The sequence below is a fragment of the Peromyscus leucopus genome, chromosome 20 (genome assembly GCF_004664715.2).
Source record: "Peromyscus leucopus breed LL Stock chromosome 20, UCI_PerLeu_2.1, whole genome shotgun sequence".
Taxonomy (NCBI): domain Eukaryota; kingdom Metazoa; phylum Chordata; class Mammalia; order Rodentia; family Cricetidae; genus Peromyscus; species Peromyscus leucopus.
Genome location: NC_051080.1, coordinates 34,554,574 through 34,571,635, shown reverse-complemented (window position 1 = coordinate 34,571,635; position 17,062 = coordinate 34,554,574). Strand labels below are relative to the sequence as shown.

General features: G+C 54.6%; 1 protein-coding gene across 1 annotated transcript in view; it reads left to right on the top strand.

Annotated features, from left to right (window-relative positions):
• Myh9 (myosin heavy chain 9) overlaps window positions 1-15,294 on the top strand; it is an 86,703-nt gene extending 71,409 nt beyond the window's left edge. The window contains exons 23-41 of the mRNA XM_028871057.2: window positions 354-491; window positions 1,055-1,178; window positions 1,614-1,785; window positions 3,029-3,241; window positions 3,832-3,976; window positions 5,198-5,404; window positions 5,575-5,679; window positions 5,824-5,976; window positions 6,133-6,381; window positions 7,884-8,096; window positions 8,207-8,419; window positions 8,694-8,855; window positions 9,806-9,934; window positions 10,886-10,974; window positions 11,058-11,181; window positions 11,454-11,662; window positions 12,156-12,264; window positions 12,351-12,523; window positions 13,825-15,294. Of these exons, the coding sequence (XP_028726890.1) occupies window positions 354-491; window positions 1,055-1,178; window positions 1,614-1,785; window positions 3,029-3,241; window positions 3,832-3,976; window positions 5,198-5,404; window positions 5,575-5,679; window positions 5,824-5,976; window positions 6,133-6,381; window positions 7,884-8,096; window positions 8,207-8,419; window positions 8,694-8,855; window positions 9,806-9,934; window positions 10,886-10,974; window positions 11,058-11,181; window positions 11,454-11,662; window positions 12,156-12,264; window positions 12,351-12,523; window positions 13,825-13,942 (3,045 nt within the window). The 3' untranslated portion in view covers window positions 13,943-15,294. The remainder of the gene's footprint in view (window positions 1-353; window positions 492-1,054; window positions 1,179-1,613; window positions 1,786-3,028; window positions 3,242-3,831; window positions 3,977-5,197; window positions 5,405-5,574; window positions 5,680-5,823; window positions 5,977-6,132; window positions 6,382-7,883; window positions 8,097-8,206; window positions 8,420-8,693; window positions 8,856-9,805; window positions 9,935-10,885; window positions 10,975-11,057; window positions 11,182-11,453; window positions 11,663-12,155; window positions 12,265-12,350; window positions 12,524-13,824) is intronic.
• The last annotated feature ends 1,768 nt before the right edge of the window (window positions 15,295-17,062 follow it).

Here is a 17,062-nt window from a genome sequence, read left to right as displayed (position 1 = left end):
TCTCTGGACAACCTGCGGCCCACGACGGGCACCCGGCTTCCGTCTTCACATCAGCCTTCTTTGTCCACTTGGGCATCTCTGTGGGAGCTTGCTGTTTGGGATGGTTTGCTCAGAACGTGCAGCTCTCAATCTCACTGCGTGCTACCCAGTTGAGCATTGAGGCCATTGAGCGTCTCTCCTTGGTCCCTGCTCCACCAGCCTCAAGCAGGTGGCCTCGGCGCACGGCCCTCTGTGTGGCATGCTGGCGCGAGCAGCCCTGGGGGCAGTGTGAAGCTGTGCCGGTCGGGTCCCCCGGGTGAGTGCCAGCCAAGTGTGTGCGTCACACGCCCTTCTCGTGTGTCCTCTCCCGTTAGGAACTCGAGGAGCAGCTGGAGGAGGAGGAGAGCGCCCGGCAGAAACTGCAGCTTGAGAAAGTGACCACCGAGGCCAAGCTGAAGAAGCTGGAGGAGGACCAGATCATCATGGAGGACCAGAACTGCAAACTGGCCAAGGTGGGCCTGGTGTGCCATGCCGGCACGGGGACAGCTGGGCGGCGCAGGGCGGAGCCCGCCTGCCTGTTCACCTGCGGTGCCACGGTTCTGCTCAGCAGGGAGCTGCTTCTCCCAGGGTTCCCAAGGCCTCTGGGCACCAGCTCCACGTGTCAAGGGGTTTTCTCATGAATGCGGAGGCTGGGGGAGGGGCTTACCATTTTTCCTTGGTAAAGGAAATCCCAAAGCTTTTGGGATTGAGGAATACCAGGTAGCATCCTCTTATAGTGGCAGGGACAGGACCACTTGTCCCTCGGTTAAATCAGTTGATATCCAGAAGCCTTTCTTACCTGACCCCAGGGAGGTCTTGGACACCTACATTTTTAGTGTCTAAGGATGTGAATTTACCCAGATGTCTAGGGTGACCTGTCAATCACCTCTTAGACCCAGTAAATCCTTCTGAACTTGGCCAAGTGTTTAAGTGTTCACCTTTGACTCCTCCATTTCTGCTCGAATCCTCCTTTGGAAGAGCCAAAGTGGGTGTCCTCAGCCAACACTGAACTCTAGTACTCTTCCTCCACTTCCAGGAGAAGAAGCTGCTGGAAGACAGAGTAGCTGAATTCACTACCAACCTCATGGAAGAGGAGGAGAAGTCCAAGAGCCTGGCCAAGCTCAAGAATAAGCATGAGGCGATGATCACTGACCTGGAAGGTGAGTCACGCTGGGCATGAGCGTCCTGTCTACCCAGGTCACCGACCTGTGCACAGCTCGTAGGCAAGCTGGGCCCAGCTCAGTGCTAGGCCGCTGCCTCGAGACACAGCCATCAGGCTTTAGGGACAGGATCCGGTTCTCTGGGGAGTCTGGGCTGTAGATTCACTGCTGCGTGACCAGACAGTTGTCTGTGTGAGGAGTGATAAGCATGAACCTTTGATATGGCAAGTGTTGGCCAGGGAGACACAGAGGCCTTGGTAGCTTGTGGAGCTATTTCTCCACCTCAGAGCTGGGTGGGGGTGTGTGCATGGTGCCCCTTTAAACCTTCCGTGTGTCTTACAAGTGCACAGTGTTTGGTTTTATACACTCAGTGAGGAGCAGGCAGGCAGGAGTGTGGCCACTGAGGCCTCTGTCTCCCCCTGCCCTCCCTGGCAGAGCGCCTCCGTAGGGAGGAGAAGCAGCGCCAGGAACTGGAGAAGACCCGCCGCAAGCTGGAGGGAGACTCCACGGACCTCAGCGACCAGATCGCAGAGCTCCAGGCGCAGATCGCCGAGCTCAAGATGCAGCTGGCCAAGAAGGAGGAGGAGTTGCAGGCCGCCTTGGCCAGGTGAGGCCCAGCCACTGGCCAGCGTCGCATGTGCTGTGGCTCCCTGCCCCGTGCGTGCGTGGCGCTGCGGGGAGCCGTGAGCATGCTCTCTGCTCCTGCTGCAGAAGGGCCATGGAGGAGACTTCGGATCCACAGAAAGTCATTCTCTGGAGTCCTCCCTCCCTCTCCTCCCCTTCCTCCCCACAACCCTCTGTCCTCTCCCTTTTCCTCTCCCCTTCCCCCTCTGGTCCCCTGCCCCCTCCTCTTTCCTTACTTGTTTATTTTGTGGCTATAGGCATATATTAAAAATAATTTTTGTACATTTTAATTATTTTATTTTTTTACATTTGCTTATTTGGGGGGCGTGGCACAAGGGGTACATGCTACAGAGTGCATGGGAGGCCAGAGGTCTTTTTGCCTGAGTCCGTTCTCTTCTTCCATCGTGTGGGTCCCAGGGACTGAACTCAGTCATCAGGCACCTTTACCTGCTGAGCCTTCTCACCACCCTGTTTACATTTTTAAAAATTATTATTTTTAAGAGCAACTTTAGATTCACAGCAAGATTGAGCAGAAGGTTGAGATTCTCATACGTGCCCTGCCCTCACATGTACAGCCCCTCCCTCCCTCCCTCCCTCCCTCCCTCTCTCCCTCTCTTCTGCCCCTCTTTCCCTCCCCAGCCACTATTGTACAGTGCTCATGTAAATTCAAAGCACATCCACATTTTTATTATAGTCATCATGAATTACAATGTTTTATTCCTTTTGATTTTTTCAGTACATGTTTGAATTTTATGTAATTAAGGTAATCTTAATTTAGAAAATGAAATAATTCTGCTATCCAGTTCTCAAATGGTATTTCTCTTTTATATATATAAAAAGTGTGTGTGTGTGTGTGTGTGTGTGTGTGTGTGTGTGTGTGTGTGTGTGTGTGGTGTGTGTGTGTGGTGTGTGGTGTGTGGTGTGTGTGTATGTGTGGTGTCTACTTAAGGGCCAGCAGAAGGCATCAGAACTCCTGGACCCAGAGTTATAGCTGTGAGCTGCTGTGTGGGTGCTGGAAGTTGAACTCAGATTCTCTGAAAGAGCAGCCAGTGCTCTTCTCAACCCTTGAGCCATCTCTCTGGCTCGACATGGTATTATTCTTAAATATCCTGGATGGTGAGCTTTGCTGAAGTTGACCCTTGGTCCATGATTGTGACTGCCAGATGCTGCTTTGGCTGCACCTTCCTAAGGTGGCCCGGTACTGATGTCACTGATCTTTTTGGCAGAGTGGAAGAAGAAGCTGCCCAGAAGAATATGGCCCTGAAGAAGATTCGAGAACTGGAAGCTCAGATTTCTGAGCTCCAGGAAGACCTGGAGTCTGAGCGAGCCTCCAGGAATAAAGCTGAGAAGCAGAAGCGGGATCTTGGAGAAGAGCTGGAGGCACTGAAGACAGAGCTGGAGGACACTCTGGATTCCACGGCTGCTCAGCAGGAACTGAGGTGTGCCACTTGGTGGGATGGCCATGCAGGACAGGGAGGTGAAGCTGGGGAGGCCTGGCCACATCACACATGGCACAATCCTCTGCACACACATCACACACACAGCACAGTCCTCTGCACACACGGCACAGTCCTCTGCACACACACGGTGGCCTGACTTTGCATGAACCAGGGAGCATGCATGCTGATGGTTCCTCCCTCAGCAGCTTCTTCACTGAGTAGAATCCCTGCTGAAGAACCTGGTGAGACAGGGTGGACCCTACTAGGCCTGAAAAGGCACGAGTTTCTGCAGTCTGCATGCTAGATTGGGACTGAGGATGGATGGATGGTTAAGGAGGGAGGTCAGTGGTAGAGAATCTGTGCAGTCTGGGTGTGGTGCAACTCACCTGTAATCCAGCACTTGGGAGATGGAGCCAGAAGGGTCAGGAGTTCAGGGTCATGTCAAAACTTGTCTGAAAAATCCAGGAGCGAGAAAGAGAAGCTACGTGAATAGGCTCTGCCCCTTTCAGGCCTTTGCAGTCGAGACGAGCCAAGGGACAAGAGTGCCCCAGGGATGCTTGGCCCCCACTCTGAGCATGCTTTCTCTCCAGGTCAAAACGTGAGCAGGAAGTGAGCATTCTGAAGAAGACTCTGGAGGATGAGGCCAAGACCCATGAGGCCCAGATCCAGGAGATGAGGCAGAAGCACTCACAGGCCGTGGAGGAGCTGGCTGAGCAGCTGGAGCAGACTAAGCGGGTACGGGAACTCTGGGAAAGGCAGGCTATGTCTGGGGAGGGCCCAGATTGGCCTTGCTGCATCTAAACCAATGTCTGGGGGAGAACAGAGCAGGTGCAGTGTCGACTGCCCCAGACCTGTGGCTGGGCCCCGACTTTGTCTGAATGCCTGGGCAAATAAGTTCCTCCATGCCTCAGTGTTCATGTCAGCAAAGGAGGATGGTGGCTGGTCTGTCTGTCTTGTTATTATCTGAGGTTGAGCTGATCATGCTGTAGAGCATCTGTATCAAAGGTGTTCGATTCTCTGATGACGTTTTCATCTGTAACACCCTACTAGACCAAAAAGCTCAAGGAATGCCCATGACCTTGACCTGAGCCGAAGGGGACTTAACGGTCTCTTCTGACTAGGCGGCCCTTTCTCACACACTAGCAGTGACTGTCTTACTGGGAAACCCTGGTGATGTCCGTCCAGGCAATTGATAGCTGGCGGCTTTTTCCAGGCAGGTTCTGCTGCCCTTTTGGCTTCCAGCTCCTCTCACTATTGGTGGCAGCGAGAGCAGTCCAAGTCTCTTCCGCGTGACAATCGAAAACATTTAGAAACATACCTTGCTACACCTCCACCAGCACTGTGAGAGCTATTCCTTAGTGTTTTTACCCAGCATGGCTTTGTACTCAGGGTCCTATTATCGTTGAACTTGTCAAGCCCACTCAGTGCTGTGTGGAATGGTGTTGTTTCGCATCTATTTTATGAACTGCATGTTTTTAGTTTTGTTTTTTTGAGACAGGGTTTGATTATGTATGTAACTTTGGCTAGCCTAGAATTCACGATTGGACCAGGCTGGCCTTGAACTCATAGAGATCTACCTGCTTCTGTCTCCTGAGTGCTGGGATTGAAAGTGTGCACCCCCACACCTGACACCTTCATAGTTCTTAAAAGAGTATCACATTAGTGCTTTGAGCATTAGATTCCAAGTCTAGGAGCAGTTTTCTTTGTATTATGAATGTTGCTAAAATCCCTACAGATGACCCATGAAACTTCATATTAGAATGGTCCCTCCATTCAGAGAGGAAAGCTTGGCAGTTTTTTTACCCACCCTTAGGGATTTGAGAATAGGTGTGACCGAGGCTTTCCTTCTCCAGGGCTCTTGAGACAGAGGCAGCAGTCCTTGCCTCTATGGACTTCAGAGAACCCAGGCCCATACCAGACCCTGGATGCTCATTACCCCGTTTCTTCCTCCTCCAGGTAAAAGCTACCCTTGAGAAGGCGAAACAGACCCTGGAGAACGAGCGAGGAGAGCTGGCCAATGAGGTGAAGGTCTTGCTGCAGGGCAAGGGAGACTCCGAACACAAGCGCAAGAAGGTGGAGGCCCAGCTGCAGGAACTGCAGGTCAAGTTCAGCGAGGGAGAGCGTGTGCGCACCGAGCTGGCTGACAAGGTCACCAAGCTGCAGGTGAGGCGTCTGCTGGACCCTGGGCCTGGGCCATCCTCACCTGCTGCCCCATAAGCATGCTTCCTCATACTGGCTCCCTAGCCAGGCCCCCCATGGTTCAGCTCAAGAGCAATCCAGCCTTGTCAGAACATTCCGGACACTCAGCCTTTGCCTCTCCCTTCCCTACCCAGGTGGAACTGGACAGTGTGACTGGTCTCCTTAACCAGTCAGACAGCAAGTCCAGCAAGCTCACCAAGGACTTCTCTGCGCTGGAGTCCCAGCTTCAGGACACCCAGGTGAGGACAGTGTCAGGACCTGAAAGTCCCAAGAGTCTTGCTGGCAGACACTTCTGAGCACGTATCCTCTCCTTGTCTCTGGGTGGTGGGGGCCCCAGGCTGTGGCTCTGCCCCTCCTCAGCGTCCCCTTTGTCCTCCGAGTAGGAGCTGCTGCAGGAGGAGAACCGCCAGAAGCTGAGCCTGAGCACCAAGCTCAAGCAGGTGGAGGATGAGAAGAACTCCTTACGAGAGCAGCTGGAGGAGGAGGAGGAGGCCAAACGCAACCTGGAGAAGCAGATCGCCACCCTCCATGCCCAGGTGGGAAGAGCGAAGTGATCGGGGCGGGTCCAAAACTGGGTCGGACCCCTGGCACCCCCATGGTGCAAGCAGGCTGGTCCCCGGTCGTCCTGGAGAAAGACATGTCCAGACCAGGTGCCAGTGTGGGTGTTTGCTTACCTTCCCCGTCCTGCCCAGGTGACCGACATGAAGAAGAAGATGGAGGATGGGGTAGGGTGCCTGGAGACCGCAGAGGAGGCGAAGCGGAGGCTCCAGAAGGACCTGGAAGGCCTGAGCCAACGGCATGAGGAGAAGGTGGCCGCCTACGATAAGCTGGAGAAGACCAAGACGAGGCTGCAGCAGGAGCTGGATGACCTGCTGGTGGACCTGGACCACCAGCGGCAGAGCGTCTCCAACCTGGAGAAGAAGCAGAAGAAGTTCGACCAGGTGTGGCCTCCACTCCACACTTCCTAGGCAGTGCGGTGGGGTGGGCATGTCCCAGTGCTCGGTCTGCAGCTTGGTGAGGGGCCCGGGGAGGAAGTAACCAGAAGAGGAGTTAGGATTTAGATTTTAACCAGCCCTTGTTCCACCATGGCGATGCAGACATGGGGGCCAGATGGAATAACAAAATAAAACCCCAGGGTCGACAAGGGACAAAGTCAGCCTCCACCATGTTTAGAACCTTTTTTTGTTTGTTTGTTTGTTTTAAATACATGTAGTAGTTTGGTGTGGCTGGTGTATGCCTGTGCCACAGTGATTTGTTGTAATCAGAGGACAACGTACAGAAGTGTCTTCTGTCATCAAGCTGGACGTTTACCTGCTGAGCCATCTTACTGGCCTCATGTTCTTCTAGATAAAGTTTCATTATACATAGCCACATTTATTTATATGCTGCCACTGGCTCTTCATGTGATATAGTGGCTGAGCTGAGTGGCCGCTACAAGAGGCCGTACACAGTGGCCGAGCTGCTACAAGAGGCTGTATGGCCTACTGCCTCTAAGTAACGTACTTTGCCCTTCTGGCCCTTCATGCAAAGGTCCCCCAAACCATGGAGCTGGTAAGGAATGGGCCAAGAGGACAAGGAGGGCAGGGAGATGAGGGATAGCAAGGTTGAGTCCACACGGAACAGGCACAGAGGTTGCGGCCATCTTTGGAGGAGGGCCCCACGTGGGATTGAATTAAGCTTTTCAGCAGCCAGGCTCACATCTTTTCAAGAATCTGGTCAAACTGCTCTTTTCGAGAGCCAAGGCTTTGCCAGGGGTCAGGGTGGGTGGTGATTTTGTTTCTGGGTTCTCTTCAAGGGGGCTCCTGGTGACATAAATCATAGCGTTAAGCAGAGGGGTTGCAGAGATGGTCAACAGTTAATAGCAGTTCCTCCTCTTCTAGAGGATCTGAGTTCGATTCCTAGCACCCATGCCAGACAGCTCACAACCACCTGTAACCATAGCTCTATGGAATCCGACACACTCTTCTGGCTTCTCCTGGCACCTGAACATGTGCTTATGATGCACACACACACAGAAATGAAAATAAGTCTGGAAAAACCTAAGCAGAGGGCTGCAGAGATGGCTCAGAGCTTAAGCACACTGGCTGCTCTTCCAGAGGTCCTGAGTTCAATTCCCAGCAACCACATGGTGGCTCATGACCATCTCTAATGAGATCTGGTGCCCTCTTTTGGCCTGCAGGCAGACACGCAGACAGAACACTGCACACATAATAATAAATCTTCAAATTGTTTTTTTTTTTTTTAAAAAAAAAAAAAAAAAAAACCACCACCACCAACAAAAAAACCGAAGCAGAGATCTAGTATAGTGCTAGAGGAATCCTTGCTCTCACCATCCCCAGTCAGCCAGTCCCCAGGCAGCAGCCTTGGGCCTGTTGCTGTGGGTCTGGCTGTAGGACCCCAGTGGTCTGCAGCCTTAGCCTCACAGTACGACCTCTTTCCCCAGCTCCTAGCCGAGGAGAAGACCATCTCTGCCAAGTATGCAGAGGAGCGCGACCAAGCCGAGGCCGAGGCCCGTGAGAAGGAAACGAAGGCGCTGTCGCTGGCCCGGGCCCTCGAGGAGGCCATGGAGCAGAAGGCAGAGCTGGAACGGCTCAACAAGCAGTTCCGTACGGAGATGGAGGACCTCATGAGCTCCAAGGATGACGTGGGCAAGAGTGTGAGTGCTGGGCCAGGGTCCGGGGCCCAGGAGAAGAGCCAGGGTGTGTGGGGTCTGAGTTTAGGGTTCCTTGCTGTCTGTGCCTCGAACTAACTCGGGCTCTCTGCTAGGTCCATGAGCTGGAGAAGTCCAAGAGGGCCTTGGAGCAGCAGGTAGAGGAGATGAAGACCCAGCTAGAGGAGCTGGAGGATGAGCTTCAGGCCACCGAGGACGCCAAGCTCCGTCTGGAGGTGAACCTGCAGGCCATGAAGGCCCAGTTTGAGCGGGATCTGCAGGGCCGGGATGAACAGAGCGAGGAGAAGAAGAAGCAGCTGGTCAGACAGGTGTGTGTGGCCTCCCCGCCTCTGGAAAAGACACCAGGGACTGCCTCCTCCTGCCTCCTCATGCAGCATCTGGGTCTGGGAGGGGCTCCTGGACCACCCTCCCACTGCCTCATTTCTCAGTCTGCTGTCCCAGGGCTCAATGGCTGACTTGGTGCCTTGATGGCCTCCGTGGCCCCCTGGATCTCCCAGTCTGGCCCGAGCTCATCTGAGCTCAGCGCTTGCAGTGAGCGTCAAGCATGAGCCCTGCCTCCTGAGCTCTGCTGGTGTTCCTCAGGTACGGGAGATGGAGGCGGAACTGGAGGACGAGAGGAAACAGCGCTCAATGGCCATGGCGGCTCGCAAGAAGCTGGAGATGGATCTGAAGGATCTGGAGGCGCACATCGACACAGCCAATAAGAACCGGGAGGAGGCCATCAAACAGCTGCGGAAGCTCCAGGTGAGGCAGTCCTGGGTTAGGCACAGATTGGGGGGTTCGGTAGAGGCCAGGAGTCAGGACCTGCCCCCCATGAGCCTGTCTGGAGGAGCTCCCAGCTTGTCTCACAGGTGAGGGTCAGGCTCAGAATGGAGACAGTAATAAAAGAGGCTGAGTCCGTTAAACCGAGGAGAAGGTAACTGGACATGCAGATGAGTCAGGGATGGTGGCCACTTAAAAGCAGGCTTCCAGAAGAAACCGGGTACCGACTGTTAAGTTTCTGGGGCAACAACTGTTAGAGCCTGGGGCAACATACCTGGAATTTTCACTCACCAGTGATTAAAGACTAACATTAATAAAAACAGCTCTTGAGCGGCCCATCATGCCTAGTGTGTCAGCAGTAGGGAAGATTAAATATCACACGGGCAAGGTTGTGGGGCACAGAACGTCCGTCAGCTTGTTGGTGGCATTTTTAAGAGCCACGTATAACAGGAGTCCCACTCTGCCACTGAGAATGCTGTTGTGAGATTTGTCTGCAGAAGAAAAAGAGGGCTGTTGACGGAGGGTCTTGAGCTTGGGAACAGACGGCAGAGGGGCCTGAGTTTTCTGCCTTATCCTGACCTGGCAGGAAGCATGCTGCGGTCTTGTCCCTGGGCTCCCCTGGTCACTGACTGTGTGTGTTGGCCGCCATTGGCTGGTGCCACTGGCATCAGCTTCAAGTCAACAGGAAGTTCTAAGAAGGGCACAGCTTGCCCTGTATCCAGGGGTCAGTGCTGTGGAGAGATGCTTTGTTAAGTCCTTGGAGGAGGAGGACAAGGTGCAGAGCCACCTGCCTGCGGTTACTTTTCTGCCCGTTTATAAAGTTGGCCACAATGGTGCCAGGCTCAGAGAAGGTCCCTTTTGGGGATGTGGCCCCTAAGGGGTGTCCGAGCAGGTGTGAAGTGGATGGAGATGCCAACCTCTTGTGCACACAGGCCCAGATGAAGGACTGCATGCGGGAGCTGGATGACACACGCGCCTCCCGAGAGGAGATCCTGGCGCAGGCCAAGGAGAACGAGAAGAAGCTCAAGAGCATGGAGGCTGAGATGATCCAGCTGCAGGAGGTGGGCCAGCTGTGGGGCACAGGGCTGCTGCCTTCTGGCCAGTGAGCGGCAGCCTTTTCCGGAGGGGAAGGGCAGAAAGGGGAAGAGAGGAACAGCAGCCTCCCGGAGGGAGTTAATAGAAGGGGTCCTTCCACGGCTTCCTCCCTTAGCCACACACCTCGGCAGGGCGCGGTGTGTGGGTTCGTGCGCGTGCACATTTGTAATGGGGAAAGGATGAGATTCAGCCCTCAAGTACTGGGCAACGGATCCACCTCTTAAAAGAAAATGCGATCATTTAGCATTTTCATTTCATGAACCGATGTGTTGATGATGAGCTTTACTGCATTGCACCTGGCAAGGAGGGTCCTGAGTGCCCCCTGGGCTGCTGGTTTGGTTCCACATGAAGCACATGGTGGGGAGAGGTGGGGTGGTGTGTCCGGATCTGGTGGACTCCCCGCAAAGTGCCATTGCTGGTTTATGAGATGCTCAGTCAGACCCTCTGCTCTGGCACGGCTCTTCTCTTCTACCGGGTGTGGGCTGGCACCCTCCATTGTCACCATCATGATAGTGGCTTCCACACTGGCTTCCACAGCCCATCTGCTGCCCTTGGTGGGCACCGAGGCCTGGACTCAAGCCTGCTTCATAAACCTTCTCAGTATCTGCTCTTACCATATGCAGAGGGACCAGCACTGCGGGTCTTGTCCCCGTTATGCCTGGGAGGTTCCTGTTTATAGCCCTGGCTCTTGGCTTGACTCTTACATACTTAGACATAGGGGCTTTCTAAGCACACCTTTATAAAGGTGCCCCAGGGTGGAACTGACCCTGTGGGCTAGAGGAGTTCCCGGGGAAGGGCTTTGTGGAGGGCACAGAGTGATGATGTTCTAAGGTCCCAGAGAGGACATGGGTGGGCTGCTGGCACTGAAGCTTGTGTTGGTCCCAGTGGGTCATGTACGTTCTGGGTCCCTGTGGCAGGAACTGGCAGCCGCTGAACGTGCTAAGCGCCAGGCCCAACAGGAGCGGGATGAGCTGGCCGACGAGATCGCCAACAGCAGTGGCAAAGGGTGAGTCGGAGGGAGGAAGCCCAGGGGGTGCCTGGAGGACCTCCCCAGTGGCGCACGGACTCACTTGTCCGGGTCCTCCCCAGGGCCCTCGCGTTGGAGGAGAAGCGGCGACTGGAGGCCCGCATTGCCCAGCTGGAGGAGGAGCTGGAGGAGGAGCAGGGCAACACGGAGCTCATCAACGACCGCCTGAAGAAGGCCAACCTGCAGGTGAGCCCCGGGACGGCCGCTGCCCCTGCACCCGGGGATCTCCCCGGGGTGAAGCTGGGCCGAAAGGGGATGGGTGTCCACTGTTCTCTGATTGCTTCTGACTCCAGAGGCCTGTGGCTTTACGACCGGGTTCCAGGAAGTGTCTGGGTCCTCCTCCCGGGCAGATTCCTTTCTGAGAGGGCTGGGATGTTTGGTGGTCCTGGTGTCTGAGGAGGGGGGGGTCCTGCTGTGTCCCAGTCTTCCCTTGAGGTCGCCGTGCTCCCTTCTTGCAGATCGACCAAATGAACACCGACCTGAACCTGGAGCGCAGCCACGCCCAGAAGAACGAGAATGCGCGGCAGCAGCTCGAGCGCCAGAACAAGGAGCTCAAGGCCAAGCTGCAGGAGATGGAGAGTGCTGTCAAGTCCAAGTACAAGGCTTCCATCGCTGCCCTGGAGGCCAAGATCGCACAGCTGGAGGAACAGCTGGACAACGAGACCAAGTAGGTGCCCCACCCCGGCCGAGGGCGCAGTGGTGGTCCTCCTGTCAGTGCAGGTTGGGGCAGGCGCGAGCTCTGTCTTCCATCCTCACTGGTTCTGAGAAGTATGTGGAGTTTGGATGGGAACCTGCAGCCCACACTCAGAACTGGGGGCTTTCTGGGCTGTTCCTAGGGAGAGAGCCTGTCTAGCTAGCTGTCTTTGGGCTCAGAACTGAGACTTGGAGGTAACGAGGCTCATTCTGGGTCCCAAGCCTCAGTTACTCCATAGACTGGCTTCTTCACCGGTCTCATGGGTCAGCCCAGGTCCCATCCTGAGATGGCAGCTACTGGGTGTCCAGAAAAGACACCTCACTTCCGGTGGTGTCCAGAAAAGACTAGGGTCTCAGTCTCCAGGCCTCCGTGGCCCCAGGAAGTGGAGATTCCGGTTGCTGCCGTCTTGTTGGCTGTGTTACCTGGTAGAGTATCTCCTTTCAGTCACCATTTCTGTCCTGTCCAGGGAGCGCCAGGCAGCCTCCAAGCAGGTGCGCCGGACGGAGAAGAAGCTGAAGGATGTGCTGCTGCAGGTGGAAGACGAGCGGAGGAATGCGGAGCAGTTCAAGGACCAGGTTTGTGCTCAGGCAGAGCCTCGGTTCCGGGGGTGGGGGGGGGGCTGCCCTGGAGAGCCCCTTACCGCAGCCACGTGTCTCTGCAGGCCGACAAGGCGTCCACCCGCTTGAAGCAGCTTAAGCGGCAGCTAGAGGAGGCGGAAGAGGAGGCCCAGCGGGCAAACGCCTCCCGCCGGAAGCTGCAGCGTGAGCTGGAGGATGCCACGGAGACGGCCGACGCCATGAACCGAGAAGTCAGCTCCCTGAAGAGCAAATTGAGGTGAGCCAGCCTCCCGACCCTGGGCCTTACGCTTTTTCTCAAGGTAGTTTGTTCTGACCGCGGTTCACAAAGTCGTCTCCTTCCAGAGCCTATGTGCAGAGGAGAGGTGCGTAGTGACAGACAGAGGGTTCCACCCTAGTGTGCCCTTCCGGGGTCTCCTTGCTGCTGTGCTTAGCCAGGCTCTTGAATGAACAGCAGATTCTTGGCAGTTCCTTCCCAGCCTTTTGTTTTGTTCTGTTTTGTTTTATTTTTCAAGACAGGGCTTCTTCTCTGTGTAGCCCTGGCTGTCCTGGAACTCACTCTGTAGACCAGGCTGGCCTCGAACTCAGAGATTCATCTGCCTCTGCCTCCCCAGTGCTGGGATTAAAGGCGTGGCGACCACCGCCTGGCTTTTCCAGCCTATTTTAACAGCCTGTCTTCTTGGAACTCGAAGCCTGATGGTGGTGTTTCCATGCTGGGGTTTTTGAATTGGCTGCCGGAGGCTCTCTGGCCTGAGTCTGCACTCCCAGGAGATGCCCAAGAGGGAACGCTGGCGTCACGATGCCGCACGAAGGGAGGAAAGCCAGGCTTCTGTTAGTGTTAGAGCTTTGCCGAGCACAGCAGATCTGGAAAGTCCTCGATCTTCCTCCAGTTAGAGAGAATCTTGTTTTAAAACATGAAAATAGCCGGGCGGTGGTGGCGCACGCCTTTAATCCCAGCACTCAGGAGGCAGAGCCAGGCAGATCTCTGTGAGTTCGAGGCCAGCCTGGGCTACCAAGTGAGTCCCAGGAAAGGCGCAAAGCTACACAGAGAAACCCTGTCTTGAAAACCAAAAGAAAAAAAAATTAAAAAAAAAAAACAAAAACATGAAAATAAGACTCACGAGAATTGCATCTGTGCTTTCTAACGTAATCAGAGAATGCCCCGGACTCCTGTGTGAACAGCTGTTCCCCAAGCTTCTGGGTTCACTTGGTTCTTTTTGTTTTGGGGTGCTGGGATGGGACTTGGGGTCCCACGTGAGTTAGGCATGTGGTCTGCGGCACTCAGCCTGCCTGGTCCTGAGGTTTGAGCTCAGGCCCCTGTTGCGGAAGGCGGCGCCACCTGCCCCCGCTCTGCCGCCCTCTGCTGGCAAAGACCGCTGGCAGGTACCGGCTGGCCATCGCTCTGATGGCCCCCTCCCCAGAGAGTGTAGTGCCGCCTGCGCAGTACTGGCTCACTTCCCCTGGCAGGGTGGTGTCCCCGGCCACACTGAAATCTGTGTACTGGGCCGCCCGCCCTCCTTAGCTGGGCCCGCTGACACTGCCCCTGCCCCCTGCCCACAGGCGTGGGGACCTGCCGTTTGTCGTGACCCGCCGACTTGTCCGGAAAGGCACCGGCGACTGCTCAGACGAGGAGGTCGACGGCAAGGCCGACGGGGCTGAGGCCAAGCCAGCCGAGTAGGATCTTCTGCTGCCTGAGACGACAGACGGACAGACAGACGGACGGCTCCGTCTCCCCTCCCCAGCCCTCCACACCCCTGCCTTGAGACTGCTCTGACCATGACCCCCCGACCCCCAGGCCTTCCTGAGGGCATTGGCTTCCTCTGCTGCAGCCCTTCCAGTCCTCCGTACCCCTCAAGAATCTGATACCAAAGAGTCCAGGCTGGCTCAGGCCGGCGACCAGCAAGGTTTTGCCCCACTTGCCTGAAAGCACAGGCGATGGGCAAGGATGGCAGCCATGGGAGGGGTGGGCACGAGAGTTTTCTAGGAATCTATTTTTTCTTCAGATAAAGGTTTTACTAGCTCAGGCCCTCCGGAAGTGTTGCCACCCCCCACCCCTGCTGCCTCCCCTCCCCCCCACTCCTTCCTCTGCTGTTGGCAATCACACATGGTGACCTCACACCCGCCCTATGGCCGGCCCCCTTCCCTGGGCCCTTCCTGGTCCAGAAGGAGCAGTCCCGGGCTTCTGCCTCTGTGCTGGGTGCAGAACATGGGGCACTCGGGGACTTGACCCCGCTCCCTTCTGGGTAGCACGGGTGGCCTCCGCTCCTTCTGATGGTCAGATGTCTCAAGTGCAGTGCCCCTCCCCTCCCTTGCCCAGGGCAGACTGTCCTGGCACTGGGGCAAGCAGACAGGGCATCAGGGCCACACTGGAAAGGCCAACAGCCTTCCGGTGGCTTCTCCCAGCACTCTAGGGGACCAAATATATTTAATGGTTAAGGGACTTGCAGGCCTGGCAGCCAGACTATCCCAGAGCCGGGGCCCACACTGTGCACCCTCCCGCGCCCCTCCTAGGACGGGCCAAGGGTGGCTGAGCTGCACCGCCATGCTCTAGCTTCAGATCTGCCTTCCAGGGATGGTTTTGAAAGAAAAAAAAAAAAACAAAAAAGGGTTTTCTTTTTTCCTTTCTTGGAGTAAGTGCTACAGTTCCGGGTGTTTTCACTGCCTTTCCCCCGGAACTGTGTTTAGAAGAAAGTAGCCTGTCCGACAATGGTCTACACTGGTTGCCGAATTTCCCTGTGCGCCTCACTGCTTTGTAAATGCTGTGTTTAGACTCCCGTATGGCAAGAAGGCTTTTTTTTTTTTTTTAAAGGGAAAAAAAAAAAAAACCAAACGAAATTAAATCATGAAGCTACATATGCCGGAAAAGCTCTGAATTCAAGTCCCAGTCGCTGTCACGAAGGAGTGAGTGGGACTCGCACCCCCTTTTTATATAATAAAAGTGCCTTAGCATGTGTCGCGGCTGTCACCACTACAGTAAGCTGGTTTACAGGTGTTTCCACTGAGCGTCACAATAAAGACTACCATGTCCCACTCTTTGGTGTCTGGGTGTCTGTCCACAGCAGAAGGTGGCCTGGAAGGGCTGGGCCAACTGTCCCAAGAGACTACACTTGACTCTGTAGTTTGACTGAGAGGGCTCCGAGACATCTCGGGCAGCACTAGAGGCTCCGAGCCTGAGAAATCAAGAGCCTCCAGCCTCCATTCAGTCGAAGACGCTGGGCTGCCATGAGCCCAGGGCATTCATTCAAGTGTGCCTCTCCAAATGCTGGGGTCACCTGTCTCTCCCAGGAGGAAGGAAGTTACAGAGCTGACTCTCTCCAGTCCCCGAAAATTTAAAAAATTAGATTTTGTGTGTGTGTGTGTGTGTGTGTTCACATAGGTCAGAGGACACCTTGGAGGAAGTAGTGTCCCAGGGGGTCAAACTCAGGCCGTCATTGGCAGCAAGTGCCTTTACTCACCGAGTCATCTTGCAGCCTGTGTGCTCTCTCTTAAAAACACATTTTAGCCAGGCGGTGGTGGCGCACGCCTTTAATCCCGGCACTCTGTGGATCTCTGGGAGTTCCAGGCCAGCCTGGTCTACAGAGTGAGTTCCAGGACAGGTTCCAAAGCTACACAGAGAAACCCTGACTCGAAAAACCAAAATAACAAAATAAAACAAAAACAACAAAACAAAACAACCCCCCCCAAAAAAAAACCCCCCAAAACACATTTTTAAAAAGTTTATTTTATGTATGAATGCTCTAGCTGCATATACAACTTAACGCCAGAGAAGGCCATCAGATCCCACTATAGATGATTGTGAGCCACCACGTGGTTGCTGGGAATTGAACCTGTAGAAGAGCAGCCAGTGCTCTTAACTGCTGAACCATCTCTCTAGTTCCTCTGTGTGTGTCTTAAAAGGACACTTGGCGTTTGATCTAAGGCCCACACAGGTACTCCCCGATTCCCAGTTTACAGGCTCTGTCAACATCCCACGGCAGCCTCCATCCTGGTTACAGCACTCAGTTGCTATACATTTCAAGGCTATGCTGTGGCGTGACAGTGACATCAGCCAACGCTCCTTGGTGACTGAGGAGTGTGGTGACATCCTGGCCACATGCTGCAGAGCTGCCGAGTGGACTAGCTCCCCAGCCCCCTCCCCTCCTCCTGTTTGGGAATCTGCTGAACTTGAAGCTGGATCCTCTCTCTGGTTAAAGCAACGTCTTCAGCACTCAGTGGAGTCTTGGGTCAGTTACCCATCCTGTTGGAAATCAGAATCCCAGAGCTGCTGTGGTCATTCAGCAAACGTGCCTGATGCTCCTGATGATTATATGTGCCTCAAACTGAGGGCAGTGTTATCTGCATTGCATCGCAAAAGCTTGGTAATCACGTTGTCTTAGTTAGGGTTTCTTTTGCTGTAAGAGGACCATCACCATGGCAACTCTTATGAAGGAAAACAGTTCATTGAGGCTGGTTTACAGTTCAGAGGTTTAGTCCATTATCATCATAGTGAGAAACATGGCCACATGCAGGCAGACATGGTGCTGGAGAAGGAGCTGAGAGTTCTACATCCTGATACTCAAGCAACAGGAAGTGAGCTGTAACCCTGGGCTTACCTTAAGCACAGGAGACCCTAGGTTCCACCCCCACAGTATCACACTTCCTCCAACAAGGCCATGCCTACTCCAAAAAGACTAATAGTGCTGCTACTCCTAATAGTCCTGCTTCCTTTGGGGGCCATTTTCTTTGAAACCACCCCACGTGGTTTAGATCCTCTCATTGTTATACTTAGTTCTAAACTTTGAAGCCGATACATTTGGAG